The 16,413-nt window shown below is 40.1% G+C and overlaps 2 protein-coding genes across 2 annotated transcripts; both read left to right on the top strand.

Moving 5' to 3' along the window:
- The first annotated feature begins 2,394 nt into the window (after positions 1-2,394).
- Positions 2,395-10,793, top strand: dguok (deoxyguanosine kinase). The gene is made up of 7 exons (XM_088335836.1): positions 2,395-2,812; positions 3,971-4,080; positions 4,315-4,496; positions 7,183-7,330; positions 7,413-7,528; positions 7,627-7,726; positions 9,690-10,793. Exons 1-7 carry the CDS (start codon positions 2,638-2,640, stop codon positions 9,714-9,716), a joined length of 858 nt encoding a protein of 285 aa, XP_088191962.1. The 5' UTR covers positions 2,395-2,637; the 3' UTR covers positions 9,717-10,793.
- Positions 10,794-10,928: 135 nt separating this feature from the next.
- Positions 10,929-15,202, top strand: spaw (southpaw). The gene is made up of 3 exons (XM_088335835.1): positions 10,929-11,420; positions 13,266-14,059; positions 14,133-15,202. The coding sequence occupies exons 1-3, from the start codon at positions 11,177-11,179 to the stop codon at positions 14,283-14,285; spliced, it is 1,191 nt and encodes a 396-aa protein (XP_088191961.1). The 5' UTR covers positions 10,929-11,176; the 3' UTR covers positions 14,286-15,202.
- Positions 15,203-16,413: the final 1,211 nt, after the last annotated feature.

Here is a 16,413-nt window from a genome sequence, read left to right as displayed (position 1 = left end):
AAATGTCCATTGATGCACTCAGTACTTGGTTGGGAATCCTTTTGCACGGATTACTGCATCAATCCGGCGTGGCATGGAGGCAATCAGCCTGTGGCATTGCTGAGGTGTTATTGATGCCCAGGATGCTTCGATAGCGGCCTTCAGCTCATTTGCATTTGCAGGTCTGGCGTCTTTCATCTTCTTCTTAACTATACCCCACAAATTCCCGATGGGGTTCAGGTCAGGGGAATTAGCAGGCCAATCAAGGACAGTGATGCCATGGTCAGTGCACCAGTTACTGGTGGTTTTGGCACTGTGGGCAGGTGCCAGATCATGCTGGAAAATGAAATCCTCATCTCCATAGAGCTTTTCAGCAGATGGAAGCATGTAGTGCTCTAAAATCTCTTGGTACACAGTTGCATTTACTCTGGACTTGATGAAACACAGTGGACCAACACCAGCAGCTGACATGGCTCCCCAAACCATTGCTGACTGTGGGAACTTCACACTGGATTTCAAGCAACTTGGATTTTGCTCCTCTCCAGCCTTTCTCCAGACTCTGGCGCCTTGACTTCCAAATGAAATGCAAAACTTGCTTTCATCTGAAAAGAGGACTTTGGACCACTCTGCAACTGTCCAGTGCTTCTTCTCCATAGCCCAAGTCAGACGCTTCTTCCGTTGTCTTGAGTTCAGAAGTGGCTTGACCATGGGAATACGGCTATTGTAGCCCATTTCCCGGACACGTCTGTGAACTGTGGCTTTTGATACCTGGACTCCAGCTTCAGGCCACTGTCTTTGAAGCTCCCCCAAATTCTGGAAGCGGCTCTTCTTCACAATTTTGTTAAGGCTGCGGTCATCTCTCTTGGTTGTGCAGCGTTTCCGGCCACATTTTTCCCTTCCAACAGACTTTTTGTGGATATGCTTTGAAACTGCACTCTGTGAACAGCCTGCTCTTTGAGAAATTTCTTTTTGTGTCTTGCCCTCCTGATGGAGGGTATCAATGATGGTCCTCTGAACAGCAGTCAGATCAGCAGTCTTCCCCATACTTGTGATTTAGTTTACTGAACCAAGCTGAGTGTTTTTAAGTCTCAGGAAACCTCGCAAGGTGTTTCGAGTTAATTAGATGATTCAGGTGATTAGTTGAATAGCCTACTTGTATACTTTTTCATGATATTCTAATATTTTGAGATAGGATTTTTAAGTTTTCTTAAGCTGTAAGCCAAATTCAGCAATATTAAAATAATAAAAGGCTTGAAATAGTTCAGTTGATGTGTAATGAATCCAGAATGTATGACATTTTGTTTTTTTAATTGCATTACAGAAAATAAAGAACTTTATCACAATATTCTAATTTTCTGAGACAGTCCAGTATATGCGTAACTGATGCATATTTTATACACTTACGGTATACAGTACATTAGCGCAATGGTTCATCCGAAGAAAAGGTCGCTGACGACAATCATAAAACATTAAATGCAATGTGAATGAAAACCGGGTCGCGGCGTTTGGTGCGCCAAATCCTGACCACTAGACTGGAGGTCAGCAACCTGTAGCTCTAGATTTACATGCGGCTCTCTGGCACTGCTCTAGTAACTCCCTGGAGCTTTGTCAGAAATTTTGGGAAATAGAAAAAGATGCAGGGAAATTAAAGTATTGCTTCTGTAGAAAGTTTATCACAACACTAAAAAACATAGCATTTTCTGATGCTGTGAAAATGTCTTCAATAAAAAAATAATTACATCATTTAACAAACTTATGTATAAATCCCCCTTTTCTATTTTTTTTTTTTTTTTTTTGAACTCGAGACAGTTTTTTTTAGCCTCTTTTTTAAACATTTTTGTTAACTGATCCCTGAACTTAAGATCAGGAGATGGTGTAATTATAACCTGTGGTGTATTTGGAGACATTTTCTCATCAAGGGCAATACAAATAAATGTGACTTGATTTGACTAGACCAGTAGAGAGACAGGTGAAATATTAAAAGGCATCCGATTTTATCTTATTGCACTATTTCATACGTGGTCGTGTTTACCAGTTTTTTTTCTTTTAGCTGCAAACATGTTTTTGTTTAGTTTTTTGTTTGTTCCATAATTTGTAATATTTGAAGTGTAGCTGTGATTTGACCAGATCTAGAAAAAACATTTACATTTTGTAAGCCCAATAATGTCAATTTCTTGGTTATTTGATATCTTGCAACCTATTAAAAATATAAATGAAAAAAATATTTAATACATTTAATTTGTTATGCACTTTGAGATTTATTTTTTAATACAAAAAAGGAGTTGTGTAATATTTGTCCAGACGGTTTTATATGATTACAGTTGAAGAAAATGTAAGTAAAATAATTAGGAAATACACAAGTAAAATAAATTTATGATATAGTATCGTGTTTTGCGACAAAGTTTTTGTTTTACGACACTACATTGCGGAAGTACACGTAACACTTCCAGCCGCGCTAGCTGGCCAAACAATATTACCTGCCTGATACCGAAGGGTGCTCCCGATGCGACACAAAAATCCACGTTTGACCTTGAAATAGTTTAATTTCAGGTCGATTGAGGGGAACAGTTTGGAAGCTATGTTTTTTTTCAAACCCCTAAGCCCTCTATAACAACACGGCGATATTTGACATGAGAAGTCTCATGGTTACCTAACACGATGGCTGTCCCGCGCATGTGCTTATTATTAAATCGGTTTAACACATGTGATCACTTGCTGCGCGGATTTACGTTTCCAAAACGTAACTTAAACACCATGTCTAAAAGAAAATCATCCCGTGTGTCTGCTTCTACTCAAGATGGATCAAAACGAGTTTCTATTGAGGGAAATATAGGTAAGACCGTAAAGCGTTGCATTAGACAACATTCTCCCGACGTGTGGTTTGACAATGCGACGCGTGTTAGTGTAGTGTCGATCTTAACTTTTGTTTTAGTGTGCCCAAGTACACTTTTCACGGATTCCTTAACCGCTAGGGTCGTCGGGGAACCACTACCATCGCTGTTCTTTGACAAGTACACCTGGTGGCGCTCATCTCTTTCCAGGCTGGTTTTTTTTTAAATGTATGGGTTTGCTCTCCCACATAAAACCGATAGTACTGGTTTCCATGGTTACCAGTAGTAGGACAAGCCTCCTGATCTGACTCAGGTACAGCACCTTCATCATCGGGTCGCTGTTGTTTATCGATGTAAAGCGTCATCTTGCTCTTGAGAGATGTTTCAGGACTTGCTTTTGTTGGGCAGCAGTGTGTGATGTGACATTTTTACACTTAAAACACGAAATGGATTGCATTGGCTTTGTCAAACTACACGTTGGGAGAATTTTGGCACTACTAGAAACCCATTAAACCCAGTCACTTGCAGTGAGGGTTCTTATCTAGTGAGGCACAGTCAGACTTGTTTGTAATGAACCTACATCTCAGTCATTTGATTGGTAAAGCAAACAAAATCAATATGTAATGTGATAAAAAATAAAAGACGTCTAGTAAATGAAATGGATGCACTGGTCCTTTTGACAAAAAGCAGTAGATCAGTAATCCTTCATGAGGAAAAAAAAGTCTGCATTGAGAAAGAAAAAGTACTAGATGGCTTGACCTTTAGCTTGCTTATGCTATCAATAATTTTATTGCTAATGGCTTATGTGTGCGCCAAATCAGAATCCTTGATCTAACGATCGCCATGAGGCAGGACAATTGCATGCCTAACTTTGCATCTGCAGACCCTCAGCACAGTAACATGTCAGATAGACATATTAATAATACAATCTAAAAATTCAGCGTTTTGAAAAAAAAAGGAACCAAATAATTGTGAAGTTAAATGAAAAATAACTAACACTGAACATCTCCATTTCATATACTTGTAATTGTGTATTTCCATGATGACAAATGAGGAAAATGCCCACCTGCCAACACTGACTGCATGTCACTGATAAAACCCATCTTCAAGATTTGTTTTTGTTTGTTTGAGTTGCAACAATTGTGTCTTTCAATTTGTAGCTGTTGGTAAGTCTACCTTAACAAGACTCTTGAGAGCAGCTTGCCCAGACTGGGACGTGGTATCAGAACCTGTCAGCAAATGGCAGAGTATCGACAGCGGGAGCTCACAGGTGCGTGGATACTTCTTTATCTCAATAAAAATCTTAAATGAGTGATTTGTGCACAAATGATTTGCAACTGACGATGTGAAAATGTCTTGGTGTCATAATTTGAATCCTTTAGAAGAAGTTCAGTTTGAAATTAATTGGTAAAATTTTGAGAATGACGCATCAATTTATGGAGTATATCCAAGTACGAGATGTAATGTGTAAATCTATATGCTTTTTGCTGCTTCTTCTCCGCAGGAGAAGATGGTCAGCAACTTGCTGGAGATGATGTACAGAGATCCAGAGCGCTGGTCCTACACTTTCCAGACATACTCTTGCATGAGCCGATTCAAAACACAACTTCAGCCCATGCCCGATCAGCCTCAACCCATGCAGGGTCCGGGCGTGCGGGTGTACGAGCGTTCTATCTACAGCGACAGGTCAGTTCATGGCGCCAGAAAAGTTTTGGTTTGGACCAGAACACTCACTTTGTGAGCACTGTCCACCAAGTCAAATAAGTGTGAAGTGCAGTCAGGGGAGGCAGGTGAGGCTGATATAAGATTAAAATTACATTAAGTGGTAATATTTACTTCCATTTTTTTTCTGATTTAACTCATTCAGTGCCATAATGTGTCAATCTGTTTTTAGAAACATTGTGCCTGAGTAAAAATATGTGGGGTTCTTTTGTAAACTATGATAAGGTGTTTGCCGCATCTTACCCATAAGTATCAAACCTCTGGTGAATTATTTCAGTCTGATAAATCACCGTCAGATTGCAGGAGAGGCTTTGATCGGATCTTTGTCCACACATCGAAGACCTCCCACCCCACTTGCTAGTCTTGCCTTCTGTATCAAGGATGAGTGTGTAGGCGGCCATGTATGGCCTAGTGAGGCAGTGTGGTCAGAGTAGCAAATGTATGGATAAGTACAGATTTTTAACACTTTGAGCCTTTATCTTTCTAATAAGATGACAAAATCCCTGCGCCATCACAGGGCAGCGAGGGATGACGTATAGTGCACCGCCTTGGTGACCGTAATCGTGTGATCACGTCACTGACGTTATCGGGTTCTGTAAAGGTCTTGCAAAGTTCATGTATCGTTTATACACAGGGTTGGGTAGGGTTACTTTAACTGGATTACTTTCAATTACCGTATTTTCCACACTATAAGGCGCACCTAAAAGCCTTTATTTTTTTCAAAAGCTGACCATGCGCCTTATAATACAGTGCGCCTTATTTATGGATCAACATTAAGTCGCAAAGTCTTCGAACTAACTTGCAGCCGCCGACTAGATTTTCCCCCGAACGCCAAGTAGTCCGCGGTGTATGCTGGGATTTATATACCGGCGTTTCATTGGCTAACCAATGTGTCAATCATCATTTGAATCGATCACTATTGGCTAAAGTTATTCGGAGGTCAAGGGGCAGATCATTTTTATCATTTACAGGCTGGCATTGGCTTGAACGGCAAAACAAAGCCTGCAATTGGCCGAAAAAGATGAATGTGTATAGCACGTGGTTGACGGCATACAGAAAGCATTTTTTACTAGACTGCATTTGTAAATATTTTATTCTCCTGGATTTACTACACTCACGGATATAAGAGGAGATTGGCTGCACATTATTATGAACACAACGCCTTCGGTGAGCTACTCCGGCTATATATTATCCCTGTATCTTGTTTCAGACTGAACTCAATGTTTCTGTGATAAGCGGTGCAGATAATGGATGGAATGGAGTGTCTATTTTTAAATTAAACTCAATTCCAAGTGTTCATTGTCATATGCACGGTAAAGTTGCGAGCGAAAAAGAAAATAGAAACTAAGGAATGGTTGTCATTTCTTGAATCCCAAGACTTCAACCTTCCGAATGATGGAACGATGCATTTGAGTGACATCGTACGGACACCGCATCCTCACGTGTTCTCGACACGTCTTTGCAAGCTTTGGGAATGTTAAGGGGGTAATACGTTTGACTGAACTATCTGACTGTTTTGTCGACGTTCCCATTGTAGCACCTTATAATCCGGTGCGCCTTATGTATGTCAAAAATAGGACCAAAAACTATTTTTTCGGGGTGCGCCCTATAACCCGGTGCGCCTTATAGTGCGGAAAATACGGTACTTTTGGATTACTCCAGTACCAAATATGCTAGGAAAAGACAAAAGAAACTAAATATGAATAAAATTATGACTCACAACACGTGGTAAGCTTTCTCTCCTGGCTTTGATCTCTTTGATCTCCGGCAAAACTAACATAAAATGCGACAGAAACAAAATGAAAATAAATCCAAACAGCTTGCCAACATCATTTTTGCTGTTCCATGTATTCTGTTACTCCCCAAGCCTGCACAAAATTAGTAATTTTATTCATATTTAGTTTCTTTTGTCGTTTATTAGCATATTTGGTATTGGGGTAATCCAAAAGTAATTGAAAGTAATCCAGTTAAAGTAACCCTACCCAACCCTGTTTATACATAAGTTTAGTGTTCTTGCAACTAAATGTTATTTTGCAAGCAGGGTGCCCATGTGTTTATTGAAAGTACTGTTTAGATATTGAAGGTATCACAAATGAAAAAAAGCACCTACCAGTAAGTTAAAGTTCTGCTGGAAATGTATCCTTTCACAAAAAGCTTTTTTTTCTCTGAACTTTTCTTGGAAACCAGTATTTTATTGTCTCAAAAATATATACACACATTCAGATCTACAAATAGATTCGGGATTTACTCAAGCTCTAAATATCATATACGTTGATAAATGCACACTCAAGATTTAAAATTGCATTTGTTAAATTGCAGATATATTTGGGGTTCTGCAAAATACAGGACTCACACTGGATTACTTTTTTTAATGGTAATGGAGACATTGGAAAATAGGTCTTGAATGTCTTTAAAAAGTGCTTAAATTTCGCTCTGAAAAAGGTGTACAAACCCTGGTTTTTAAATCTGACTGTGCCTAACCCGACACGCACCTCACCACAAGTCATTGATGTAAACAAACTGCCTGTCGGAGTCAAAGATAGCTAAGGTGTTATTTGACTTTTAGACTATTTATACAACTTCTGAGAAAAAAAAACAACCTAATTTTGCTCATTCTGTGACACTCCCCCCCCCAATACCCCCATCACAGATATATTTTTGCACTCAACATGTTTGAGCTGGGTTGCATCAACCCGACTGAGTGGGCAGTATACCAAGATTGGCATTCGCTGCTTGTTGAGCAGTTTGGACACAAGGTGGCGCTAGAAGGAATAATCTATCTCAAAGCTCCTCCTGAGGTCTGTATAAGCCCCTATAATTAAATGTGTCCCTTTTGCACTTTTGGCAGTGGTGGAATCTTGACTATCGTATCTTGGTCAGAAATGTATGGAGCGCCTGCACCGGCGAGGGAGGACCGAGGAGAAAACAGTGCAGATAGATTATCTCCATAAATTACACGAGCAGCATGAGAGGTGGCTGGTTGCGAAAACAACGCCGTGAGTCTCATCAACGTTGTTAATAGTGTCTGTAGTGTTATTTTTGGGGGCGACCACAATTAATTTATAACGATCTCTGTATTATTTTATCCCTTCAGGGTGCATTTTGAGTGGTTGAAAAAGATACCTGTGCTGGTGTTGGATGCCAGTGTCGAGTTTCAGTGTGACCCAACAGCGCAGGAGAACTTCATCACGAAGGTAATGTTGGTTGCTCTGCAAACATTCACCTTGGATTTGCCGATACAGTGGTACCCCTACACACGAGCTTAATATGTTCCAGCATCATGCCCGTAGCTTGAATTGCTAGTGTAATGAGCAAATTTTCCCGATATAGAATGATTCAAAATAAATTGGCCGGTCCCCAAACTCCCCTAAAGTTAGTGTAGTTTTAAATAATTGCGAACACTCAAAAGAAATTACAGCACATTTCTTACTTTTTTTGACTCTTTCAGTTTTCATTCACTTTATTTTGCCCTTTTCACTTGACTCCCAAGGCTATCGCTTTCAACAGGGCTTTTGAGGAGAAAAAAAAACATATTTAAGGAGATTTATCCCCGTCTCCCCTTCATAATGTAGAAACTGCTTCTCTGGTTATTCCTCCCCTCTGCGTTTTTTTTAAGCACCTCTGTGTGTTGCATCGACTACTTATTTTAATTCCTCTGCTGCCAGTTCCTCAAAATTACATTTAGGTGTAATTTTTTGTCCTTCCAGTGAAATTCACTTCCACGGATTGTACCGGCGGAAAACAGCAGATATTGCATTACCCTACACCCATAAAAAAAACAGCAGAATGACAAACTAACATGAGAGTGGGACAATGAGGGCCAACTAATTGGAAGGTTTAGCGGGAGCTGTTATTTAGAAAGGTATTGGCAGAAGGGATCAGGCTTTTCCAGAGGCAGGGTCCTCCCACATCGTATTGTTCTTTATCTGCGCCCTGACGGTAGTGGGATTAAGTATTGGGTAGTGGGCCGCTTATATCTTGAACTAATGTGTTTGCTAACATGGACCTGTTGTTTAAGTCTGAGAGGTTAGGTGTGGGTAGGCCGAATATTTTAGTCATGTTTCTAGTCAGTCATGTTTATTTGTGTAGCCTTTAAACAAAAGAAGCCTTAAAGGGCTGCACAGAATATTACAGACTATTATTACACCATCCCCTGATCTAAAATCTACATTAGGGCAAGGAAAAACTCAAAACCTCAGCATGAGTAAAATGAGGAAACCAGCAACGGGGCCTGAATGAAGAATGGTCTCGAACCTGCTGATTTCTTCTTGGCTCTTGGGATCACTAGAAGACCAGGATTTTCCGAGCGAAGGCTCCAAGCAGAAACATAGGGGGAAATTAAATCTAAAAGATATGAGGGGGAAAGTCCTTGCATGGATTTGTATAATACCAACAGAACGTAAAAATCACATCTTAAGCTGACGGGGACAGCTGACAGCTTCTTTATATGTGCTATGAGTTTGGTCTAGTTCGTAACCGGGAGCATAGTGAAAAAAACTTGTGGAGCAGTACAGGAGGATTGGTTGATCAATGTTTTGGTATAGTAGGATCAGGAAGGGAGGAAAAATGTACTCTTTTAAATTTAGGGATGACTGACGGTCTTTGTTTACTCTTTTTAAATATCCGTAATGTGCTGCATCTGAACAAATTTGTTGATGTCCCCACTCATCTAACTCAACCCTATGGATTTTCCGTATCTTGTCCAACACCACATCAGATTCGTGTTGAACCCCATGAACGCCACAGAAACACCACGCTCTTGTTTTTATATTATTTCTTGCGTCTTTTTTTTCTTTGACACCTTACTGTTTCCTGTTCAAGGACTCATGGATAAGGTGACAAAATGGAGATACTATAAAATGTTGTGATCGAGATGCGATCGAAACAAACTTGTTGCGGAATACAGCAGGTATAACCAAGCACGCAAAATCTTGTACCTAAAGGCGGGAGGTGCCCAGGGAAACTAAACCGAGCTGATGGTGGAGAGCGATCATGAGCATTGAGGGGTCTCTAGTGCTCATGAACAGCATTTTCTCTGAATTTTTCTCTAAAAAAACCTTGTTGATCAAATTTTCGTGTGTAGAGCTGCTCGTATAAAGAGCTACCACTGTATATTTCCAACTGTGTTATTTTTCTATATTTCTTTTCCTTTTTCAGGCAAAGGATTTCCTCGCTGCTCTTTGATGGGTGTCATCATCACGCATGACACAATTCCGAGAATAGACCATGGTTAAATGGCGCAAATAAGCTAAAATACATTCTTGAACTGCATACCTCGAAGAAAATGGAGGACCAAAACCCTTACGCGTAAATAAAACATAAAAAGTATCAAATATAAAATTAGAAATTGTTGCAAAATGAAGTCACGAAATTAAATATAAATAAAACAATGTTAGCATTAGATGTGTCATCAAATGTTACTTAAACGAGGGTGTGGTCTTCAGCATTTCAATTAAACATGTCACTGTTACAAACACATCAGACAATCGAGGCTCGACATCCTTTAGTGAAAAGATCGAAGACTTGTTCGCTGTCTCCAAAAAATGTCTTTGCGTGACAACTTCCCACATGTTTTTGTTAACAACAAAGTATGATGTTTTGCATTTGTAATGGCCCATTGCTCTTTTAAATTCCGTGACACATTTCTTGATGATGTAATCTAGAATTTGAGGTAAACCATTATAAGAGGATAGCCTTTAACCATTGATATGTTCTTGTTTGTCTTCATTTAGATTTTATTTATGTATTGTAAACTCCTGTTTTTGTGGTAAGGTTCTTCACTTAAAATGTTTCTGTCAGTTTTTTGGTCCTCCCTAAAATCTTACTGCTTTTACTGAAACATTGTATTCTGTTACAACACTGCTTACTTAAACACTGTACACGCGCCTTTGGGGTAAAATCTATCGGATCTATTGACATTCATTTCCCTTCGCTCTTCCCAACCTGACACAAACATTATTATTATTATTATTATTAAGCCCACAGCACAAGAAGGGGTGAGTTGCTGTGCAACCCTTCCAGGGAAAAATAGCTTTTTATTCGCAGCTTGACGTGTTTGGTCACCCAACTTTGTTACATGAAAATCTTAATTTATCTTTGCTTCATTATAAACAGAAACTGGTGCGAAAAATGTGTGATTATGTAAATGCATGTTTTGGCACTCATACTTTTACTGTTTGGTTGAATTTTGACGCCTGTGTTTTTAATACATTTGTTACATTGCATAGATGTTTGTGCTCTAATAAAGCTTTCTCTTTTTCACTTTGGTGGTCTTTTCTCACTTGTAGTGAGGCGTTAATGTCCGTCCGGCAATATATGTTTTAATTGTTGACCATTTCCAGCTCATCCAGAGAATGAAGGCCTTTGTGTGAATAAAAAAGCTGAGAACTGTTACAGGACAATGACCTTGGCTATATAGTTTTTTTTTGCTGTTGCTAATCAGTTCATGGCGGTGTGTGATGCGCTCTGGTGATCAGAGGGCCTATTGGGATTCCTGGACTGGTCAGGGGTCATGATAGGGCAGCTGTCTGCTATAAAGGAGTCCGTCTGCTCCTCCGTCCGCACCTCACTTGGACCTGAGACTAGCTGAAGAGAAGAAGGAAATAGACTTTCCTCTGTGGTTTTCGGTCTTGTTTCCATTTTTGATGGCTTGCTATGTGCTCCTTTTCTGCTCTTTCGGCCTGGTCTTGTCCACGCGAGGGCCCGACTTTTACCCGGGTCGGCCGGGCGGTGACAGTTCTTCGCACCCTCATAGCAAGTTACCCTCTTACATGATGCAGCTGTACCACTCCTTCGCAGTAGCCGGCGTTTCGTCTACAGAGATGGTCGATGCCTCCAATGGTCGTCCGGCCCGAGAGTCAGACTTGATTGTCAGTGTCCTGGCAAACGGTGAGTTTTCTCTTAACTTCTTGTTTCTTCAGCAAAACACCAACTGCTTTATCTCTCATTTTGTCGTCCGTTCTTTACAGCCAGGCAAGTGTCAAAATGCTTATTCCACTTGAAAGGCTTGGTTGGTTTTATGTGCAAGGGTGCACGTGTTAGCACTCAGACGGCCTTGCGCGGGGGCGTGAATACACATCCTGTGCTGTCCTGTTTAGCCTCCCACCTCTGCGCTTTGACATTTGTCCAAAGATCTGCTTTTTCCTGTCATCAAGCCCTGGGCAGTCGCTTCAGCATTTTCATGATCACCGAATGAAGGTTGAAATAGGATTCTTGTATGCACTTTGGCTTTCCTATATACAGGGTTCGTACGGATGCTAGACATGTTTGAAAATACTTCAATTTTAATGTTGCTTTCTCAAGATCTGAACAGTGCTTGCATTCAGGATGAAGATATTTAGAATGCTTAAAACCGTTGCCATGTTTCACGGCAGTCTGACTTGATAGACCATGCATTAAATGAAGACAAAGTAAACAATTGCTTAAAAATGCTGCTGACACGCCTTAGTTCACACATAAGTAAAACTTCAGAACAATTGACTGTCCTTTCTTGTCATTGAGTGTTGTCAGTAAGAAAAATATAAAGAGAATTTGATACAATATAGACCAAACAGAGACGGCAGCAAATAGTAAAGAAACGGGGCACAGAAACTTTCATTTTTTTACGCCCTGCTGGTTTAATATTTGGCTTAGGATTGATCAATTTTCTGGTTCTTTTTGTATGGGTAGCACTTGCTGACCTCAAACTGCAGGGCTACAAATTGGACTTCTTTTATGGAACTAGAGAAATTGAAAAATTCGCTTTGAAAGTCCTAACAAAGCGTTTAAATCTGGCCATAAAAGGGGGGGTACATACCAATACATAGGTTAATTTAGCACACTTCAAGGGAAACTTGCTATTCAATGGTTTAGGAAACATCCACATGTATTTTTTTTGGGGGTCATTTTCCGATTTTTTTCAAAATCACTTAGCCATTTTCTAAAGTTATATTTAATTTGAAAACAAACCACAAAATAGTACAAATAATTCGAAAATCTAAGCATATTCTAACCTTTTTTTTTTGCCCCCATTAAATTAAAGTTTACGCTAAATTTATTTCTACTTGTATTTCAAGCTCATAACTCATGCTATAGCAACATTATCTGATGCATCACTTTAGTTATTTTTTAGTAGTATGTAATAGTTTTCTACGTTTACTTACTTAATGCAATGATGCAAGGCTATCACTAAGCTAACGCTAAGCTAACGTTGAAATTTTCTGTGTAGATTTATGTCTTTGTTAGGTTGAAGAACGTTCTGTCAACCGTAAATATTAATTGTGACTTTTATTTCTTATCTTTTTAAGTTGCATGATAAACAAAATATTGAAACTTGGCACAAGTATCTCTAGAATTGGAACAAAAAGCATTACTTGTAGAAATGATTATCGTCCCTTTTTTTAGTTTTTTGCAAAGTGTACATCATTAACAAAGATGAAAAGAAAAGAGTTATTAACCTTGTAACCCCACAATGCACCTCTGAGGATGCAACTCTGGTCAGGTTTCTCCACTGATGACTGTTCCTTGCCTGCTTTTGGGTTTTGGCATAGTTTTTTGGGGGGTCTTCCTCGCCTCTTTCCCCCTTGGACTATACCCTGGAGATTAATCTTGGCCAGTCCTGGTGATCTTGTGACGTGACCATACCACTGCAGTTTTTAGTGATGATAAATAGTCAAAGATGAACAAAATGATGTAATAGTTTACATATTTTTGCAAAAGAGAAATTCTCATTTATCATTTCTTGTCCCCCCACAGGTTGCTATCCAGTGGGGAACAGATGGACAGTAACTTTAGACATGTCGTCCGTTCCCACCAGTGAAAGAGTCCACTTAGCCGAGCTACGCATCCGGCTGCCAGGCCGATCGGCTCACAAGCAGACTGTTGTGGATCTATACCACTCCCGAAGCTGCGATGCCGAGGAGGGCCCGTTTTGCCGGGACGAGCGGCTCTTCTTGGGTAGTGTCAACGTGGCCGCAGGCAATTCTTTGTGGAAGGTTCTGAACGTTAGCGCACTTTTGAGGTTCTGGCTCTACCAAGGTGACGGACAGTCAGGTTGGGAGGCCTCGGCAGAACCAGATGCTGACCTCGGAAGCGGTTCTGGGGATTTTGGAGGGACGCCATTCCTCATCAAGAATCCGAGGAAGCAAAGTCGTTCGAGCTCTGCTCGGGCCATGCTGGTTCTGTTTTTGAAACATGCCCCCCCTGAGGAGGGTCCTTCGGCCTACAGCCTCATGCACACCGTGGAAAACTCAAAGTACGTCATGATGGAGCATGGACATAGTGAACGCAAAAGTAGGCGCGGCAAAAGGAACAGGAAGGAGAGAGTGAGAGCCGCAGGTTCAGTAAGCCTCTGGCCGGAGCCCAGTGTGGCGCCGGACGCCCACCCACGACCACTTTGTCGCAGAGTGGACATGTGGGTGGACTTTGAACACATCGGCTGGGATGAGTGGATCGTTCACCCCAAACGCTTCAATGCGTATCGTTGTGAGGGCGAATGTCCTATCCCACTGGACGAGTCCTTCAAGCCGACCAATCACGCGTACATGCAAGTAAGAAAATCTTCGACTTTCATCAAGATCATTGCCAGGAAAGTGGCTGACTCTTGTTTTTTTGTCTTTACAGAGCCTTTTGAAGTACCAGCACCCGGAGATGGTGAGTTGCCCGTCCTGTGTCCCGACGCGCCTCGGCCCACTCTCTATGTTGTACTACGAGAACGACGACCTGACTTTGCGACATCACCAGGACATGATCGTCCAAGAGTGCGGCTGTCACTGAGACTGCGGTCGGCAAGAAGAGTTAAAATGAGGAACATCATCCAGACCTACCTTGTTGTTCAGTCAAAATATGAGTGTCAATCTAATTCTATTTTTCTCAAAGCTTGGGAACGCATGGCATATGGGCCACATATGGTTTTTCTCATGAGAGATACATAAATAGCCTTGGTCATTTTCTCTGTCACGTTCCAATCTTAATGTATGCAAAGCCAAAGTTACACAGTCATTGTTTTAGTCCAAAATCTGTAGAGCAAAGTTTCAACTTCCATTTACACTCAGTTTTATACAAACTGACCCCATTTTGGCTGTACATCTTACGAATCCTTTATATGGAATCTCGTTCAACAATCTATGTTCACTGATACGACACTTAATGATGAAAACCCACAGAACAAACTGAACGCATAAAAACGCCAACCAGGCTCCCAGACCAATTTAATTTGGGCGAGCAGTAGGTGTGGGCAAATATCTGCACACATAACACACTCATTAAATACAAATACTTATTTTTCTCATTTGCAGTATTTTGTAATATTTTTACAAAGAAACTGCTCGCACCTTGCTTTAACAATATTATTTACGACAGAAATAATGGTCAAAATGAGCCTCAAGTCACTGTGGGAGAGAGACAAATTTTAAGTGGTATATTTGTTATGGGACACAGACTCTCGCATTAATTTTATTTCATAGATTTGATGAAATCATTAAAAGTTACACAATGAAATAAAATGTGTTGAAGATTTAGCTTTTGTCTGTAGAGCAAGTTTGGTGGTTTTGTTAAATCTTGTCTTAAAATTCAGCATGTGGCTCTCATTAGAAAATAACATGTTTTGCTGTCATGGGTCTTTGAGTCCAAACATTTTTCTGACCCCATTGTATATTTTGTACATAAAAATTATTAAAACTATTTTTACATCATTGTTGTGTCTGACACATTTGAGTAATGATGATTTGATTCTTGCAAGATTTATAGACATGATTTAAAGAACATCAATTATGTGTTTGTTAGCTATTTTAAAATGAACTGTTGCTTTTAAATGATGATTTCTTACCATTGTAGCAATGGGGATGCCCTTTCTAATGTTATTTTGTGACAATGATTCACTCCTGGGGGTTTGTTGCCAGGTACACAAAAATCCAGATCTCTAAATAAAAGTAAACACTCACATTTTCGCCCTAGTGGCACCATTCAACGACCACACGCTCTCAAATATACCAAAAAAATAACATCTGTCAGCTGACTGTAATTGAAGCCGAGTAACTTGCAAAAACAGCATGCTAAAAAGAGACGAGAAAGCAAATAGAAATAGATCTGCAAGCAGTTAAAGAGGGCCTAATTGGTACTTTTTTATCAGGGTACATTCTACATTAATGCATCGTCAAAACAAGTAAATAGCACGTGGTAATATTTCGGATGTCAAATCAGCCTCTTTGAATTTCAAAATTGATATTTCCTTCAGACAGTAGAGGAACGGAAAATACTAACAATGGCTAAAACGTTGAACAAATCCAAAAGTAAGAGTATGCAAAAGAGGTCCAACTCTAGTCTTCACAATGGGAGAGTCCACTCTCTCCAGAAATGTAATACACAGAAATGACAAGCTTAACTACGATATTTTGTTGTTATGTTGGTAACCATATACTACACGCAACCTAAACAGGGGACTGTAAAATATATAATATGTATTAGTACAAGGAAATGTATTTCATTTATCTGGTCAATGAAATGTGGGGATGCTGTCCCAGTTCATCAACTCGCACCTTGCTTTGAAAATATTATTTACAACAGAAATAACGGTCAAACTGAGCTTCAAGTCATCAGTCCACTAAAATCAAGACGGGCATTGCTTGCAACAAAATGGAAAAAAAAAATAAATGAAAAAGATGTCCATAGAGGGGGTTTTCCTGTACGATGACCTCACTAAGTGCTTGGACAGTCTGAGGAGCACCCTGGCAGTTCTAGATGAAGGAGCGCAGTCCATGAAGGCTATAGAAAGGTCTTTTCAGGGAATTAAAAAAAAAATGTTTTCATGTTATTGTTTTTTGCCTGAATCACCGAGATGTGACCTTCCTGCACCTGGACATTGAACATAAGCTTACTGGACAACAACCCATCTCACAGACACAAT

The sequence above is a fragment of the Urocampus carinirostris genome, chromosome 5, assembly GCF_059441175.1.
Source record: "Urocampus carinirostris isolate Australia breed hairy pipefish chromosome 5, RoL_Ucar_1.0, whole genome shotgun sequence".
Taxonomy (NCBI): Eukaryota; Metazoa; Chordata; class Actinopteri; order Syngnathiformes; family Syngnathidae; genus Urocampus; species Urocampus carinirostris.
This window is presented reverse-complemented; position numbering and strand designations above follow the sequence as displayed.

Bases quoted from the DNA above. Each gene is read 5' to 3' on its own strand.
- dguok (XM_088335836.1), top strand. From the start codon at position 2,638: ATGGCTGTCCCGCGCATGTGCTTATTATTAAATCGGTTTAACACATGT. The intron at 2,813-3,970 runs GTAAGACCGTAA...TTCAATTTGTAG, and splicing joins TTCTATTGAGGGAAATATAG to CTGTTGGTAAGTCTACCTTA. The intron at 4,081-4,314 runs GTGCGTGGATAC...TCTTCTCCGCAG, and splicing joins TCGACAGCGGGAGCTCACAG to GAGAAGATGGTCAGCAACTT.
- spaw (XM_088335835.1), top strand. From the start codon at position 11,177: ATGGCTTGCTATGTGCTCCTTTTCTGCTCTTTCGGCCTGGTCTTGTCC. The intron at 11,421-13,265 runs GTGAGTTTTCTC...GTCCCCCCACAG, and splicing joins TGTCAGTGTCCTGGCAAACG to GTTGCTATCCAGTGGGGAAC. The intron at 14,060-14,132 runs GTAAGAAAATCT...TTGTCTTTACAG, and splicing joins CCAATCACGCGTACATGCAA to AGCCTTTTGAAGTACCAGCA.